At 49.1% G+C, this 14190-nt stretch overlaps 1 protein-coding gene across 1 annotated transcript; it reads left to right on the forward strand.

The window, feature by feature from the left end:
• The first annotated feature begins 4343 nt into the window (after window positions 1-4343).
• Window positions 4344-6046, forward strand: IFI27L2 (interferon alpha inducible protein 27 like 2). The gene is made up of 4 exons (XM_065871557.1): window positions 4344-4374; window positions 4526-4555; window positions 5130-5291; window positions 5828-6046. Exons 1-4 carry the CDS (start codon window positions 4368-4370, stop codon window positions 6028-6030), a joined length of 402 nt encoding a protein of 133 aa, XP_065727629.1. The 5' UTR covers window positions 4344-4367; the 3' UTR covers window positions 6031-6046.
• The last annotated feature ends 8144 nt before the right edge of the window (window positions 6047-14190 follow it).

A 14190-nucleotide genomic window follows, 5' to 3' on the forward strand; every position in this document is an offset into this window, starting at 1 on the left:
GACGTTACATAAGCTGTTTGTCGAGAATTAGGATTGGGATGGACCTAGAGTCTGTCATACAGAGTGAAGTAAGTCCGAAAGAGAAAAACAAATACCGTATGCTAACACATATATATGGAATCTAAAAAAAAAAAACAACATGGTCATGAAGAACCTAGGGGCAGGACAGGAATAAAGACACAGACCTACTAGAGAATGGACTTGAGGACACGGGGAGGGGGAAGGGTAAGTTGGGACAAAGTGAGAGAGTGGCATGGACACATATACACTACCAAATGTAAACTAGATAGCTAGTGGGAAGCAGCTGCATAGCACAGGGAGATCAGCTCGGTGCTTTGTGACCACCTAGAAGGGTGGGATAGGGAGGGTGGGAGGGAGGGAGACACAAGAGGGAAGAGATATGGGAATATATGTATATGTATAGCTGACTCACTTTGTTATAAAGCAGAAACTAACACACCATTGTAAAGCAATTATACTCCAATAAAGATGTTAAAAAAGAATTACGGGCTTCCCTGGTGGCGCAGTGGTTGAGAGTCTGCCTGCCGATGCAGGGGACACGGGTTCGTGCCCTGGTCCAGGAAGATCCCACATGCTGCGGAGCGGCTGGGCCAGTGAGCCATGGACACTGAGTCTGCGCGTCCGGAGCCTGTGCTCCGCAGTGGGAGAGGCCACAACAGTGAGAGGCCCGCGTACCGCCAAAAAAAAAAAAAAAAAAAAAAAAAAGAATTAAGAAGTAAGGGTGTTTCTTAAGCAAGAATTGGTTGGGGTCCAAAATGGTTGCATAGTTACCAGGAGAGACCTTGAGAACATAAGGTGGCAGCTGTTAGCTGTTAGCAGATACTGTTTTGAGAATGACTGGTGGTGTCCTTGAGTTGGATACACTTCAGAAAAGTCAAGTTCTCAGTGATGCAGGAATGTGTCTGAAACCACATCCACAATGGCCAGCCAGATCCATGTTGGATGCCTGAACCACAGTTCAACATCTTGTCAGAACAAAGACCGAACATGAAACATAACAGGGGTACATTGCTTCAAGGTTTCAAAAGAGACAGTCTAGCACATGCACATGACCTTGGTGTCTAGTGGGGGAATCTCATCTTCAAAGGAGTACTAGCACTGATGTCACAGGAAGGGGGTAGGCATCCATCTATATCTTCAAGGTGGACATTCTAAACAATCGGGTATAACTGCATTCTTTTTGTTGTTGTGGTTAAGGCAGATGTACAATGGATATTTGACAGGCCGTCCTAGTTATCATCATAAAGTTCAAGCCAAATCACATATAAGCCAGAATGACTTCTCCATATCTCAATACGTGAAAATGTCTTCCATCAACATCAGCAGTTGTGAGTCAAGTTGATAGCATGTACCTTTGATATGCTGTGATGAGAATGGCAATTTACCTCTGTGACCTTCCTCCCCAAAACTCATAACTCATCTAATCATGAGAGGGAAAATTCAGACAAATCCCAGTGAGGTAACATTCTCCAAGATACCTGACCAGTATTCCTCAAAATTATTAAGGTCATCAAAACAAAGGAAAGCATGAGAAATTGTCACAGCCAAGAAGAACCTAAGTAGACATGATGACTAAATGTCATGTGTTATCCCGGATAGGATCCTGGAACAGAAGGACATTAGGTTAAAAATAAGGAAATCTGAATAAAGTATGACTTTGATAATAACATGCCAACATTGGTTCATTAATTGTAGCAAATGTACCCTATAATATAAGATGTTAATAATAGGTGAACTTGGGTGCAGGGTATATTTGAACTCTCTGTACTATCTTTGCAATTTTTCCTTAAATCTAAAATCTTCTTTAAAAATAAAGTTTATTTAAAAATATGTAGTCCTTGTACAAAGACAACTACAAAACTTTACACAGGGATATGGAAAAAGAATAAGTAGAAAGACTTATCATATACCTCGATAAAAAATCGCTTTTGCAAAAATGTTCCTCCCGGAATATTTATTCAAAAATTTAGCTCAATTTCAATCAAAATAGCAAAAAAAATTTTTTGAAATTAAAAAAATTTCATCTGAAGAACTAATAGGAAGGAAGAGCCAGAAGATTTTTTTAAACCTAAATGAAAATGCGCACAGATATTAAATCAAATATTAAATTTATAAACACTAAAACAGTGTGATCTTGTTGCCAGAAAAGATAGCTCATTGGAACAGAATAGAATATTCCAAAACAGGTATACTGGCATATATACAACTATATGAATATTGAATATAAGGTTGGAATTTCAAATCAAAGAGGAAATAGAAGATGATTTAATGAATAGTGTTGGAATTTAATAAATGGTGTTTCTATCTGAGCTGGTTGTCTAAGACATACATAGATATGTAAAGTACCCTATATGTACCAAACTAGATTCCATATGGATTAAATAATTAATTTTAAAAAGTGAAAAAAAAAAACCCAAAATACAGGTGATGATGTATCTGATAGCTAGCAGAAATAGCCTTTTTAGGCACACAAAGGAAAAAATAATAAAGCAAAATGTTGGCACATTTGCATAAATATTAAAAACTTTTCTGTGTTAAAAAAAAGTCCCCCTACCCCCTCAAAAATAAAAGGTGATGAACTGGAAACAAAACTTTGCAACATCTATGAGAAAGGATTAAAATAGTTAAATATTTAACTATAAAATAGTTAAATATAAATAAATTCCTATATATCTGTAAGGAAAAAAAGTAACACTTCAATGGAAGAAAGAATACTAGAAGATAATTCACAAAATAAGACCGCATAAGCCTAAGTAACTTAAAAATGGTTTAGCTTGATTAGAAGTAAAAAAGAAATGTAAATTAAAGTGTCATCATCTTTCACCTTTCATCAGCAAAGGTCTTTTTTATTTTAATGACAAAGCTAATTGTTGGTTAGGAGTAGAGAAAAATAGATCCTCTCTCATACTTTTGGGGGGAGTGTAAACTGATGCAATATTTTTGGAGGACAACCTAACAATAAAGTATCAAGTGCCATAAGAAATGTACAGTTTCTGACCCAGCAATTCTTCCTCTAGGACTATATTATCAGAAAATACTTGTGAACCATGATGTAAGCACTTCAAGCCAGGATAACTTATAGAGGAAAAATAAGAATTTAAATCCTTAAAAAGGGGGTCTTCCCTGGTGGTCCAGTGGTTAAGACCTGGCACTTCCAATGCAGGGGGCACCAGTTGGATCCCTGGTAGGGGAACTAAGATCCCACATGCTGCGCTGCAAAGCCAAAACAAAAAGGCTGGGGGCGGGGGGGGGGGGGGGGGTGCGGGGGGGGCGCGGACTGATACATTGAACTATAGTTTATCCCCAGGACAGAATGTTTGATGACAAGCAAAAATCGTGTTGAAATTATACAAAAAGGCAAATGTTTAGGGACGGAAAACTGATCATAGGCCGCTACGGCCGGAGCTTAGGGAGGGATTGATGAGGAAGGAGCATGAGAGAATTGGGGGATGGGGGAGATGGGTGATGAAAACGTTCTGTATCTGAGCCGGTGTTTCACGCCTGTGAAAGTTTGTCCAAACTCCTAGAAAAGTACACTCAAAAGTTGAGCTTTGGGACTTCCCTGGCGGTCCAATGGTTAAGACTCCACCCTTCCATTGCAGGGGGTATGGGCTCCATCCCTGGTCCAGGGAAAGCAGGGCGGCCAAAAAAATGTTGAGTTTTTCTCTGTGTAAATTATATCTCAATAAATTTAACTTAAAAAAAATCCTGTTGAAGATATTAAACAGCCTGGGGAAAGAAAAACGGCCGATTAAATAAAATGAGTAATTTACAAGGTAGTGTACAAGTGTGATTGGAACTTGGAGGTGAGGTTACACATTCAGAGAGTGACGGAGATGGGGCGGTCCTAGCGAAATAGCCTGGAAATGCACCAAAATCTACCACTGTCTCCCTCTGGAAGTGAAATTAAATTTTCTCCTTACGTTCTGTTTTTTGTTTTGTTTTGCTTCGCTTTGTGGCGAACAACTCTTCTGTCATCAGGGGGCAAAATGTTACAACTTGGAACCCCGGTCCGCTTGCAACGGCTTTCAGGTGCTTGAGGGCTCTTTTCCTTTCGGTGGAGCCGCCAAACAAGAGAGGACCACCCGGGGGGAGCCAGCAGAGGCGGCGCCGGGAGGAGAAGGACTAGGGGGATGAAGGTGGGAGGCGGGTAAGACCGGCGAGTAGCGGTGGGAAGCGGGATGGGGGGCAGGCGAGCAGGCGCGCAGAGTGTGCGTTCCTGCGTTTTGCCGGGGTCGAGATGCTGCGAGGGGCCGGCCGCGTCCCTAGTGGTTCTCCAGGAAATAACAGCATCTCGCGCAGCTTAGTCATTTCCTGAGCTCAGCTGCTGCGAGGAGGGCGTCACCATGATGAGTAAGTTTCTCTTCCCCATCAGGCTGGTGGCCTGGGCAGGGGGCGGGCGGGCCTCCCAGACCCCAACCCACGGAGGGCCAGGGGACTCGCTTCTTTCCCTCACTCCCTCAATCAACTCTCTCTCTCTCTCTCTCTCTCTCTCTCTCTCAAGGACGGGTAGCTGCTGCTGCGATAGGAGGAGGTGACTTTCCTGGATCCCCACATCGCCAGGCCTTCAGCTGGCCTGGGTCCCAGGATGGGAGGGAGGCCTTAGAGAGGTGGCGCTGCCGGGCGTGTGAGAGCTGGTCCGCCAGCCCCCCTCCGCTCCCGGAGCCACGCGGGTGAATCTTAGGGGCCGAGAGCCATACTCGCTCGGAAAAGGTCACCGCGATCCCCGACGTAGCTGCAACTCTAGTCCTTATATGTAATGAGCATGTAGAGAAGATTTCATTTGAAACGGGGTTTTGCTGCTAAAAACAGCAGGGGTTTATTGGTTTATTTCACCTCTACATTTACACAGACACAAACCTGAAGCCCATGGTGGGGTAGTGACTTCCCTGTAGTCACCCAGCAAGTTAGAGACCCAACCAGGGGCCTACTCTAACCTACTGTCCCAAGCTGGCTCCACAACCCCATCTTCTTTACCTTGGGTCCCCTCTCCAAGCGGCTGCCTCCCGTCTGCTCCGAGCAGACAGTCCCCAGAAACTGTCAAGGAATTCCTAAGGGAGTCCCCTCCCCTGAGCCGACGCCCCGACCCACCTCCTCTCCCCATACAGCCCTGGCCGTGGGGGCTGTGCCCGTGGTGCTGGGCGCCGTGGGCTTCACCGGGGCAGGAATCGCAGCCTCCTCCTTAGCGGCCAAGATGATGTCAGCGGCCGCCATGGCCAATGGGGGCGGAGTTGCCGCCGGCAGCCTGGTGGCCACTCTCCAGTCCGTGGGTAAGTGTCCGGGCGGGAGGAAGCGGGGAGGGTGTGACATACCAGCATAGGATTCAGCCCAGCGGCTAAGCCGGAGGGAGGGCCTGTCTGCTTCCTCCAGCTTCGTGGGCATCAATGTCCCTGGTCCTTTGTCTCTCCCGCACTGTCCTCCCTGAGTCCTGGGTGAGGTTTGGGGGCAGGAGGGAAGCGGAGCGGTGAGGGTGTTCTGGAAAAGAGAAGGAGGGAAGGAGCCCAGGATATGTGATAGCTGGGCTCTGAGTCTAGCCCTACCCAAATCTGACACCTGGGTGACCTAAGTAGGTCCCCTCCCCTCTCTAGGCCTCAGTGGGACCTGTAGCTCTTGGGGTCTGTGGTTGACTCTCCCTCTGTCTCTCACTTCCCATGAATTCACCCCCTCCCTCTGTCCAAAGCAGAGCCCTGGGGGATTCAGGACCCAGGGGAGGCATCCAGGTGGGATCTCTGGGCCTCAGGCCTCCTGAGGGGCCCCAGCCACTGGCCACTGCACCCTTCCTGTGCTCACCCTCTGTCTCCCGCAGGGGCAGCTGGACTCTCCACATCATCCAACATCCTCCTGGGCTCCGTTGGATCAGCTTTTGGGGCTTTGCTTGGAGGTGCAAAAAAGGCACCTTCTTCCTCTCCTCCAGGTGGACCCAGAGCTGAAGGGGACCAGCCAGGAGAAAACGTACCCCAAGTCGAACCTCCAAAACTCCCACTCGGTTCAGAGAAGCATGAGAAATAAAGATCATCTGCAGGTGCACCTTCCTGTCTTTGTTCCTTGCAGCCCTGGGGGGTTGTGAGTTGTGAATTGGAAGTTTCCAGTTCTCCCCATCCTCCCAACCTGCCTTGTGGTAGAGGGGCAGAGGGAGGTGGCAGGCTGATCAAACACAGAATCACTTGGCAAGAGGCTCTGGTTGGTCCCCATCCTACAGGGGATGGGCTGTATAACCCAGGGCCATTTGCGCACCATCGGTGGGTCTCAGTTTACCCCTCACTCAATGATGGGGTCGACAAAGCTTCCTAGGGAGGCAGAGGTGAGGGGTAGCCAAGATGCATATCGAGCCACTGACCCCAGAGCCCTCTGCCCTTCCTCATTAATGGGCACCAGACATCCAGAGGTGAGCAGGACCCTATTCAAAGTGCTGTGGGGAGGCTGACCTGCAGACCACCAGGGCAAGGACAGGACAGTGTGCCAGTGTTACAGTGGGGCTCTGGGCACCTCGAGAGGAGGAGATGGAATCAGGAATGGTCACTATGCTGTGTCTGGAAAATCGAAAGGCAACTGGCATTCACCAGTGCCTTCGAGGCCGACAGGCGTTCCTGGTGTCCCCTAAGACTCCATTCACCTTCAGAGTGAGGTCTCACTTCCTTCCAGAGTGGCCTCATTTTCTGGAGTCTTTCTAAAGGATGAGATATCAGTTCTAACACTTCTGCTTACACCCCCAAGAGATAGTCTTGAGGAGGCATCCGGCGTGCAGGCGCGGCATTCTGTGGGCCACTCGCCGACCTATCAAGAAGGAAGAGCTGCTTAGGATACAGGAAGCTGGAGAGAGCATTACTCCCACCCGACAATAAGAAAAAGCCGGAAAACCTACAAAAGCGTAACTTTCCTTGAACCCCTAAGAGAACTGAAGAGGCAGGGCCACCAGATAGCCTGAATTCTCAGGGAAGTCAGGTGCCTCCGAGGAGAGCACTGAGCCACCTGGGGCAGAGCACAGGAGGGAGGTGCGGCCAGAGCAGGCAGTGCAAGTTCAGCTAAAAACCTTAACTGATCACTCAAGGGCAAGGATGGGCTACCATGAGCGCAGGGAACTCTGGGAGCTACAGTCACAAGGATGGATGCTTCAAGCCAACCTTAAGGTTTTTCTCCAAGGACCCTCTGGGTGCTCCTGAGGAAGACTGGAGTCAGGAGAAACTTCCCTCACAGAGGCAAGACTGGCGGAGGGGAGCTGCAGCCCCACCCCCTAGGGAACAGAAGCCTCCTGCTGTTGGGGGAAGGGCAGTAAACGCTGCAGCCCGCAGAGCACACGTGAAGATCAGTGTAGATGGGAAAGAAAAAGGGAAAAAAACCTCTACCTCTGAATTTGGGGTGTTAAACTTTCCGGGGCTCACACAGTAAGGATCAGTCCACTACTAGGGAAGCAGGGGGAGGGGAACGCTTCTGAGAAAATCCCGCCCCCAGGCCCAGGCCTACAGCGCCTGCGCAGACTGAGGCCGGGTGGGACCACAGAGAACCCTTTTGCCCTTGCCGCCAGGCTAGCTAGTGACAAGCAACAGATGTTTACACTGTGGGTGGAGCAGGCGTGCAGAGACCCTCTCCAAGATGCACAGACCAAACGGAAGCCTTTAGCCAAGGGTTGAGCAGACACTGAGAAAAATCAGCCTCCACCGCAAGCCCAGGGGACCCGAATTTGAAGCTGGTGGATCACAGACAGCAGCCATAGCAACAACGAAGTCCAAACCCAGATGAACTCCTGATAAGATCGACCTCCCATGTGCAGGTCCTGGCGTAAATACTGTTCACCTCTGTCTCTACTGAACTTGGGCAACAGACACTGTCGGAGCCTAGCCCGTGTCCCCGGGCCATGTGTCGTCTCCCAGTGTCTGCCTGCTGTTCCCACTGCCAGGCCCCACCCCTGAGGCCTACAAGGCTGGCTGGAGGTGTCAGGTGTTGGTCCCCCCCAGAATAGCCCTCGGCCAGTGATGGATTTTAGTTGGGGGATAAACCCCCCCCCAGAGGTCTGCAGCAGGAGTCAGCCTCAGTTTCCCCCAGTGCAAACTTACTAATGGGCCATTTCTCAGCTGCCTGTCTGTCCCTGTCACCCCCCATTTCCCTGTTGGTGCTCTCTGGGGTCACCTCCCAAATTAACTACTTGCGCTCACATCCTTGTCTTGGGGTCTCAGCCTAAGACAGCTTCCTGCCTTCTGCTCAGGCCCCACTCAGGAGCCCAGGGGTCTGACCCCAGACAGCCACAGCGCTCCCAGATTACACCTGAAACCCGCCTATTTTCAGGCTTCACCCATCTCCTTCCATCAGGACGAGGCACACACAGGAGGCTCCACAGTCTGTCTCATGGTGACCCACCAGGTCAGGACCCCAGACGGGCCCAGATCTGTTGGAATCCCAGCAGGGAACACAGCTCAGCTTTGGGGCTGGTCCCCAGCTGGCCTACCCTGCACAAAGCCACAAGCCAAGGGCCTTGAGGGAGATCACTCAAACCAGTGGACAATCCCTAAGTCTCTGCAATTTGTCAGGGAAAGCCCGGCACAATTTCAGTTTGAAAAATGTTCCTTCTTAGTTTCCTTTTCTGCTGGAAAATCCCTGTTACCAAAGACACTGATGCCAAAAAATATTGACTCTCTGTGCAGGACGCTGAAAAGAAATACGGAGACAGAGTTTTGGAGGAATGAGGAAAATGGCTTTAATCGTTGCCTGGCAAAGGGGGTAACATAACAGGCTAGCACCTCAAGAACTGTGCCCCGTTCCCTGGGGAATAGGGAAAGGTTATATAGCCCAGGGTTTGTGGTCTGGGGTAGGTGATAAGGCTCAAAGTAATGAAGGTCTTGCATTCCTTTTCTTCTGCAAATTCATGGCCAAAGCTGGTGTCAGCTCAGCAACCGGGTCTGGTGTCCCTGAAGTTATCGGCCCCGACCTTCTTTCTTTCTTTTTTCTTTAAATAAATTTATTTATTTATTTTTGGCTGTGCTGGGTCTTTGTTGCTGCATGTGGGCTTTCTTTAGTTGTGGCAAGCGCGGGCTACTCTTTGTTGCGGTGTGCTGGCTTCTCATTGCTCTGGCTTCTCTTGTTGCAGAGCACGGGCTCTAGGCACGCGGGCTTCAGTAGCTGTGGCTCATGGGCTCTAGCGCACAGGCTCGGTAGCCGTGGTGCAAGGGCTTAGTTGCTCTGCAGCATGTGGGATCTTCCCGGACCAGGGCTCTAACCCATGTCCCCTGCATTGGCAGGGGAATTCTTAACCACTGTGCCACCAGGGAAGCCCCATGACCTCCTTTCTGAAATGAAGAGTGCTTTGAGGGAGTGTAGGGGGAGAAGAAATGCCATGTGCAAAGGGTAATTCGTATGGAGTCAGAGAGTAATCAGCTTTGTGAAGGAAGGACACGTGTAGCTACAAGTGTGTGTTAGTAGTAACAGCTAAAGAATAACTAGGATTGCTTAACCCTTTCAGGCCTGTTTATGCTGTTTCTCAAGCCTGTTCACTGTTTACTTATTTTCCTTGTCAGAAAAGCCTCTTTTCTATTTCTGCTGCAACAACATTCAGGAGAGTCTGGCCAGGGCTGGCTGGACAAGAGTTGTAATTGTTGAACTACTCTATCCCCCACCCCAAATCTCATCAATTTGAAATTGATTCATTATGAAAATTATTTTATCTTCCCGAACACAGGCCGACTGCTTGAGAAGGCAGCTGGGACAGAGCTGGTGGGCAGCAAGCCAGGTGAAGACTCCAAACCTCCTGGAAATAACCCGCAAAGTAAATGCGAGTTATGGAAAGACTCCCGTCTTCAATAGCAGCAGGGGTTAGGGACTTTGGATCATCTCTTATAGGTTCTTTCAACAATGTCTATGAAAAGAGGGGCAGCAGTGTTGCCTTTCTTGAAATAGTGTGTGGATTTTATGTGGTGAGTCACGGGCAGTGTCTTAACCAGAGTAAATATATTTTTAATGTTATTTACTTTGATCCTCCTGTCCCAGGGCATTCAGAATTGCTCTGTGGGTATTTAGGGTGCCCCAAAGGTGTCCCGGAAGTTGCTGTGGGGCTCCTAGGAAACAGAAGCCCTTTCCTCCCTCCCCCAGCCCAGGTGCCATGGATGTCGTGACACCTTGGTCTGCATCCCTCCTGGGCCCGCTGCACTCCCCCCACCTCTGTTTTCCACAGTCTCAGACCAGCCATGCGGGCCCCTTGGTCCCTCGAGTCTTTCAGGGGGTGGATAAGCCAGTGGTGAAGCTGCACTTCTGTCAGAGGGTGAGTGCCCCAGGGCCGAGGGTGAAAGGCAGGAGAGGGCCAGAGACGCGGGGCGTTGGTCTGCTTCCCATTTATGTCTGAGGTCTTCACAGATGTCCCATGACAGGCTCTGCCGCAGGAACGGCTCTTGTCAACTTCGGGGCCGTATGTGGTCTGGATGAAGCTTTCATCGGGCATCCCCTTCCCAGGTATCAGACTACGAACATTTCTTTTCTTGGGCTGGTAAGATTCCCAAGAAGAATCTTCCTCCTTCTGTTTGGGATGTTATAACCTGGCTGCAGCGTTCTGGTGCCTATCAGTGAAGAAGACTGAGGGTCTCAGCGCTTGTACGGAGACTGTCGTTCTTACTGTGCAGCTCCTGGCTCCTGGTGCCTCCTGGCCCAGAGACCCAACCTCACCAAAAGTAAACCTCCAGGTGCCTGGGGGTCTGCCTGCTTCCTAAACAGACATCCAGCCAGCCCTCTTGCTGCCAGTCCACCTTAATGCCAACCTCCAGTAGCCACTCCAATGGCCAAGGTTCTGGTGGTCCTAAGGGCAAAGTTGCCTCTTTCTCCCCTTCCCCACTGACACCTTAAGATTCAGCTTTCTTGGGACTGCTAAGTGGAACCCCGTGTCCAGGTGATTTCTGGCTTCTAAATTGTGTTACTCTCATCTTCTCTTCCTGTCTCTTTGTTGATGTGGGTTTAAGCCTTTCTTTAGTCCTTTACTGTTATTTTAGTGGGATTTTGAGAAGGAACAGGTAAAAGCAACTCTCTTTGTTGGATTGATTCTTCTGTTGCTTGCAATCAAAAGATCCCCCCATGTTCATGAAAATCTACGTTTGCTTGTTGTAAAAGACGCCCTCTTGGCTTAAACAAGAGAAGTTTCTTCCTCTGTTACTTGGTTGTGTAAGTGTCTCAGCTGGAGGGGTGGCTCTGCTCAGGGAGGCCCAGGCTCCTGCAGTCTTGTTGCTCTGCTTCCTTAAGGTGCTGCTGTCATCTGTAGGGTGGAAGATGGTCACTCCCCCACCTGCAGCAGAGCCCATGGGAAAGGGCCAAGGGGCAAGGCGGACTCACCCACTCCCCTTAAGTGCATACCCAGAGCGTTGCATACTTCAGTTCCACTCACATCCCACTGGCCAGAACCCAGTCTGGTGAGCACACCTTCCCGCAAGAGGACTGGGAATGCAATCCTTGGCTGGGAATCATGCACCTGGCCAAAAATCAGGGCTCTCTTCATATGCACCAGAAGGAAAGGGTAGGCATCGGGTGACTGCTAGCAGCCTCTGCCACTCTGATGAAGACAGGAATCTATCCTAGATTCCGAACAATGAGAATTTGCCTGTGCCTCCCCGTGTCCTACTGAAACTGCACAACTCAGGTGGGACTCAAATCCAGCTACAACTGAGATTGGGCCTTGAACCCACGGGCTGGGACTCTAACCCACACGATCTTAATTAAGATCGCACACCTGGTCTCAGGACTTAATGAAGCTGGGGTCCTTTATGTTTCAGCACAGAAGGAATTCAGCGAGAGGCAAAGTGATAGGCAAGAAGTGGATTTATTTAGAGAGAGACACTTTGCATAGACAGAATGCGGTCTGTCTCAAAAGGCAAGAGCAGCCCTGGGAGAAGCACACTCCAGAGACAGAGTGTGGGCCGTCTCAGAAGGCGACAGGCCCTGAAATACGGGGTGGTTAGTTTTTATGGGCTGGGTAATTTCATAGGCTAATGAGTGGGAGGATCGCTCCAACGGTATTCCAACTATTTTGAGGATTATTCCACCTATGTTGGCCACTGCCCGGTATTTGCCCTTTAATGGCCTCAGAACTGTCATGGTGCCTGTACGTGTGTCACTTAGCATGCTGGTGCATCACAGTGAGCATATAATGAGGCTCAAGGTCTACTGGAAGTCGAACCTTCCACCCTTTTGGACCTATTAGGTGTTGGGGAAGTTAACAGGCTTGTTCAGGCTTCAGAGGCCCTAATAGGCCTTTGACTAAAAGAAGACCCTGAAAGGAACTACGTGCCGAACTGCTGGACTACGTGCAGGTCAACAGAAACGGCGCTAACAAGTCTTCAGAACCAACAGATAAGGAAGGGAGTAAGTCACAAAGCTCCCTCGGCCTAGGGAATCTGGCCAGTTCCCAAGGATCAGTGAACATTCTGAGACTTACAACTAGAGAGCAAAACATTTCTGATAATAGCCAGAGCTGCATATTTGCACATAAGCTGGTGATTATCAGCTTGCAGCTTGGCATTAAAAGCAGGACTCCTGGGCTTCCCTGGTGGTGCAGTGGTTAAGAATCCACCTGCCAATGCAGCGGACACGGGTTCGAGCCCTGGTCCGGGAAGATCCCACATGCCACGGAGCAACTAAGCCCATGTGCCACAACTACTGAGCCTGAGCTCTAGAGCCAGCGAGCCACAACTACTGAGCCCGCGTGCCACAATTACTGAAGCCTGTGTGCTTAGAGCCCATGCTCTGCAATAAGAGAAGCCACCGCAATGGGAAGCCCATGCACCACAAGGAAGTATAGCCCCTGCTCATTGCAACTAGAGAAAGCCTGTGCGCAGCAACAAAGACCCAATGCAGCCAAAAATAAATAAATAAATTTATTTAAGAAAGAAAAAAAAAAGTACAGGATTCCTTTGAGCAGTACTCTGAAGCCTCACCCATGGGGTGGATGCACTGCTCGGGACCTTCCAGCTGGGACTCCAGATCGCTGTTCCAGGGACTTCCCAGTGTTGCTTGGAGCTGGATGTAGGTGTTTCCCCACGTTGGTGATGTATATACATTTATTTCTTGCTATGTTGCTTGTCCTTATGCTGTAACTTACTACTTCCAATCGGGACTCCGGATTGTTATTCAAGGGACTTCCCAGCCTTGCTTGGATCTAGATGTAGCTATTTCCCCAATTTGGTGATTGTAAATACATTTATTTCTTACTATTTTGCTTATCTTCATGCTACGATTTATAACTAACCTAATAGACTTTCTTATCTCTTACTTAATTAAGTGTAGAGTGGTTATTTTGCCAACAATCCTCCGAACCTGAAACCTGAGTGTAAGTCTCTCAGCAAAACAGTAGGTCCTAACCAGTTTGTGTTGTATCCTCCATGGCTGTGTCATTCTTTTAAACGTTGTGCCCTGTCCCCTTCCCTCCTGTTTCGCTGCCCTGCAGCACACTGGGCCCCTGTGTGCCGGAACATGGCGATCAGTGGATGTGCCTGGCTTCTGACACTGGGGACTCCTGAGAGCAGGCAGGGACCCCTGGATCCACAGGGGCAGAGTGGGAGCCAGCTGAAGCCAGAAGTTTCAGGAATCCTGGGGTGGCCAGAGTATGTTCGGCCAGCTCCTGAGTGAACAACCTCAGCTGGGTAGAGAGAGAGGGGGAATCAAAGCTGTATTAGTTTCCAGTCCTGTGTAATAAATTACCACACAATTAGCAGCTTAAAATAACACGCTTTTATCATCTGATAGCTGTCAGTCAGAAGTTCAGATGGTCTTGACCTTCCAGGAAGGTGGTCTCCATCCTTCCAGATCCAAATCAGAGCAAGTGCCCTTCTTGTGGGAGACTCGGACTTGTAGTTAAGGCGGGGGCATTTGCCCTTAGCGCCAGGAGGACCTTCGGAGGCTCTAATGAAGGACTTGAAGTTAGAGCATTATTTCGGGAATGTGTGCATTTTGGGGGGAAATGTTCACAGCTTTTCTTAGATTCTCCAAGACATCAAAAAAATGGGGGAAAGAAAAAGAATTAAGCGTTGAATGAATTACCACCCTAAGGAGTTAACTCCTATGGTTGGGTACAACGCTGCTTCACTGATCTCGCCAGGAGCCCCTTGAGCACACGGATGAGTTAACTTTTGAAAGGTCCATAAAACCAGACTCACAAGTTGGGTTCTTGTTGGGAACTGAGATCCTGCCAGGCTGCTGATGGCATCT

The sequence above is a fragment of the Phocoena phocoena genome, chromosome 2 (genome assembly GCF_963924675.1).
Source record: "Phocoena phocoena chromosome 2, mPhoPho1.1, whole genome shotgun sequence".
In the NCBI taxonomy this organism is placed as follows: domain Eukaryota; kingdom Metazoa; phylum Chordata; class Mammalia; order Artiodactyla; family Phocoenidae; genus Phocoena; species Phocoena phocoena.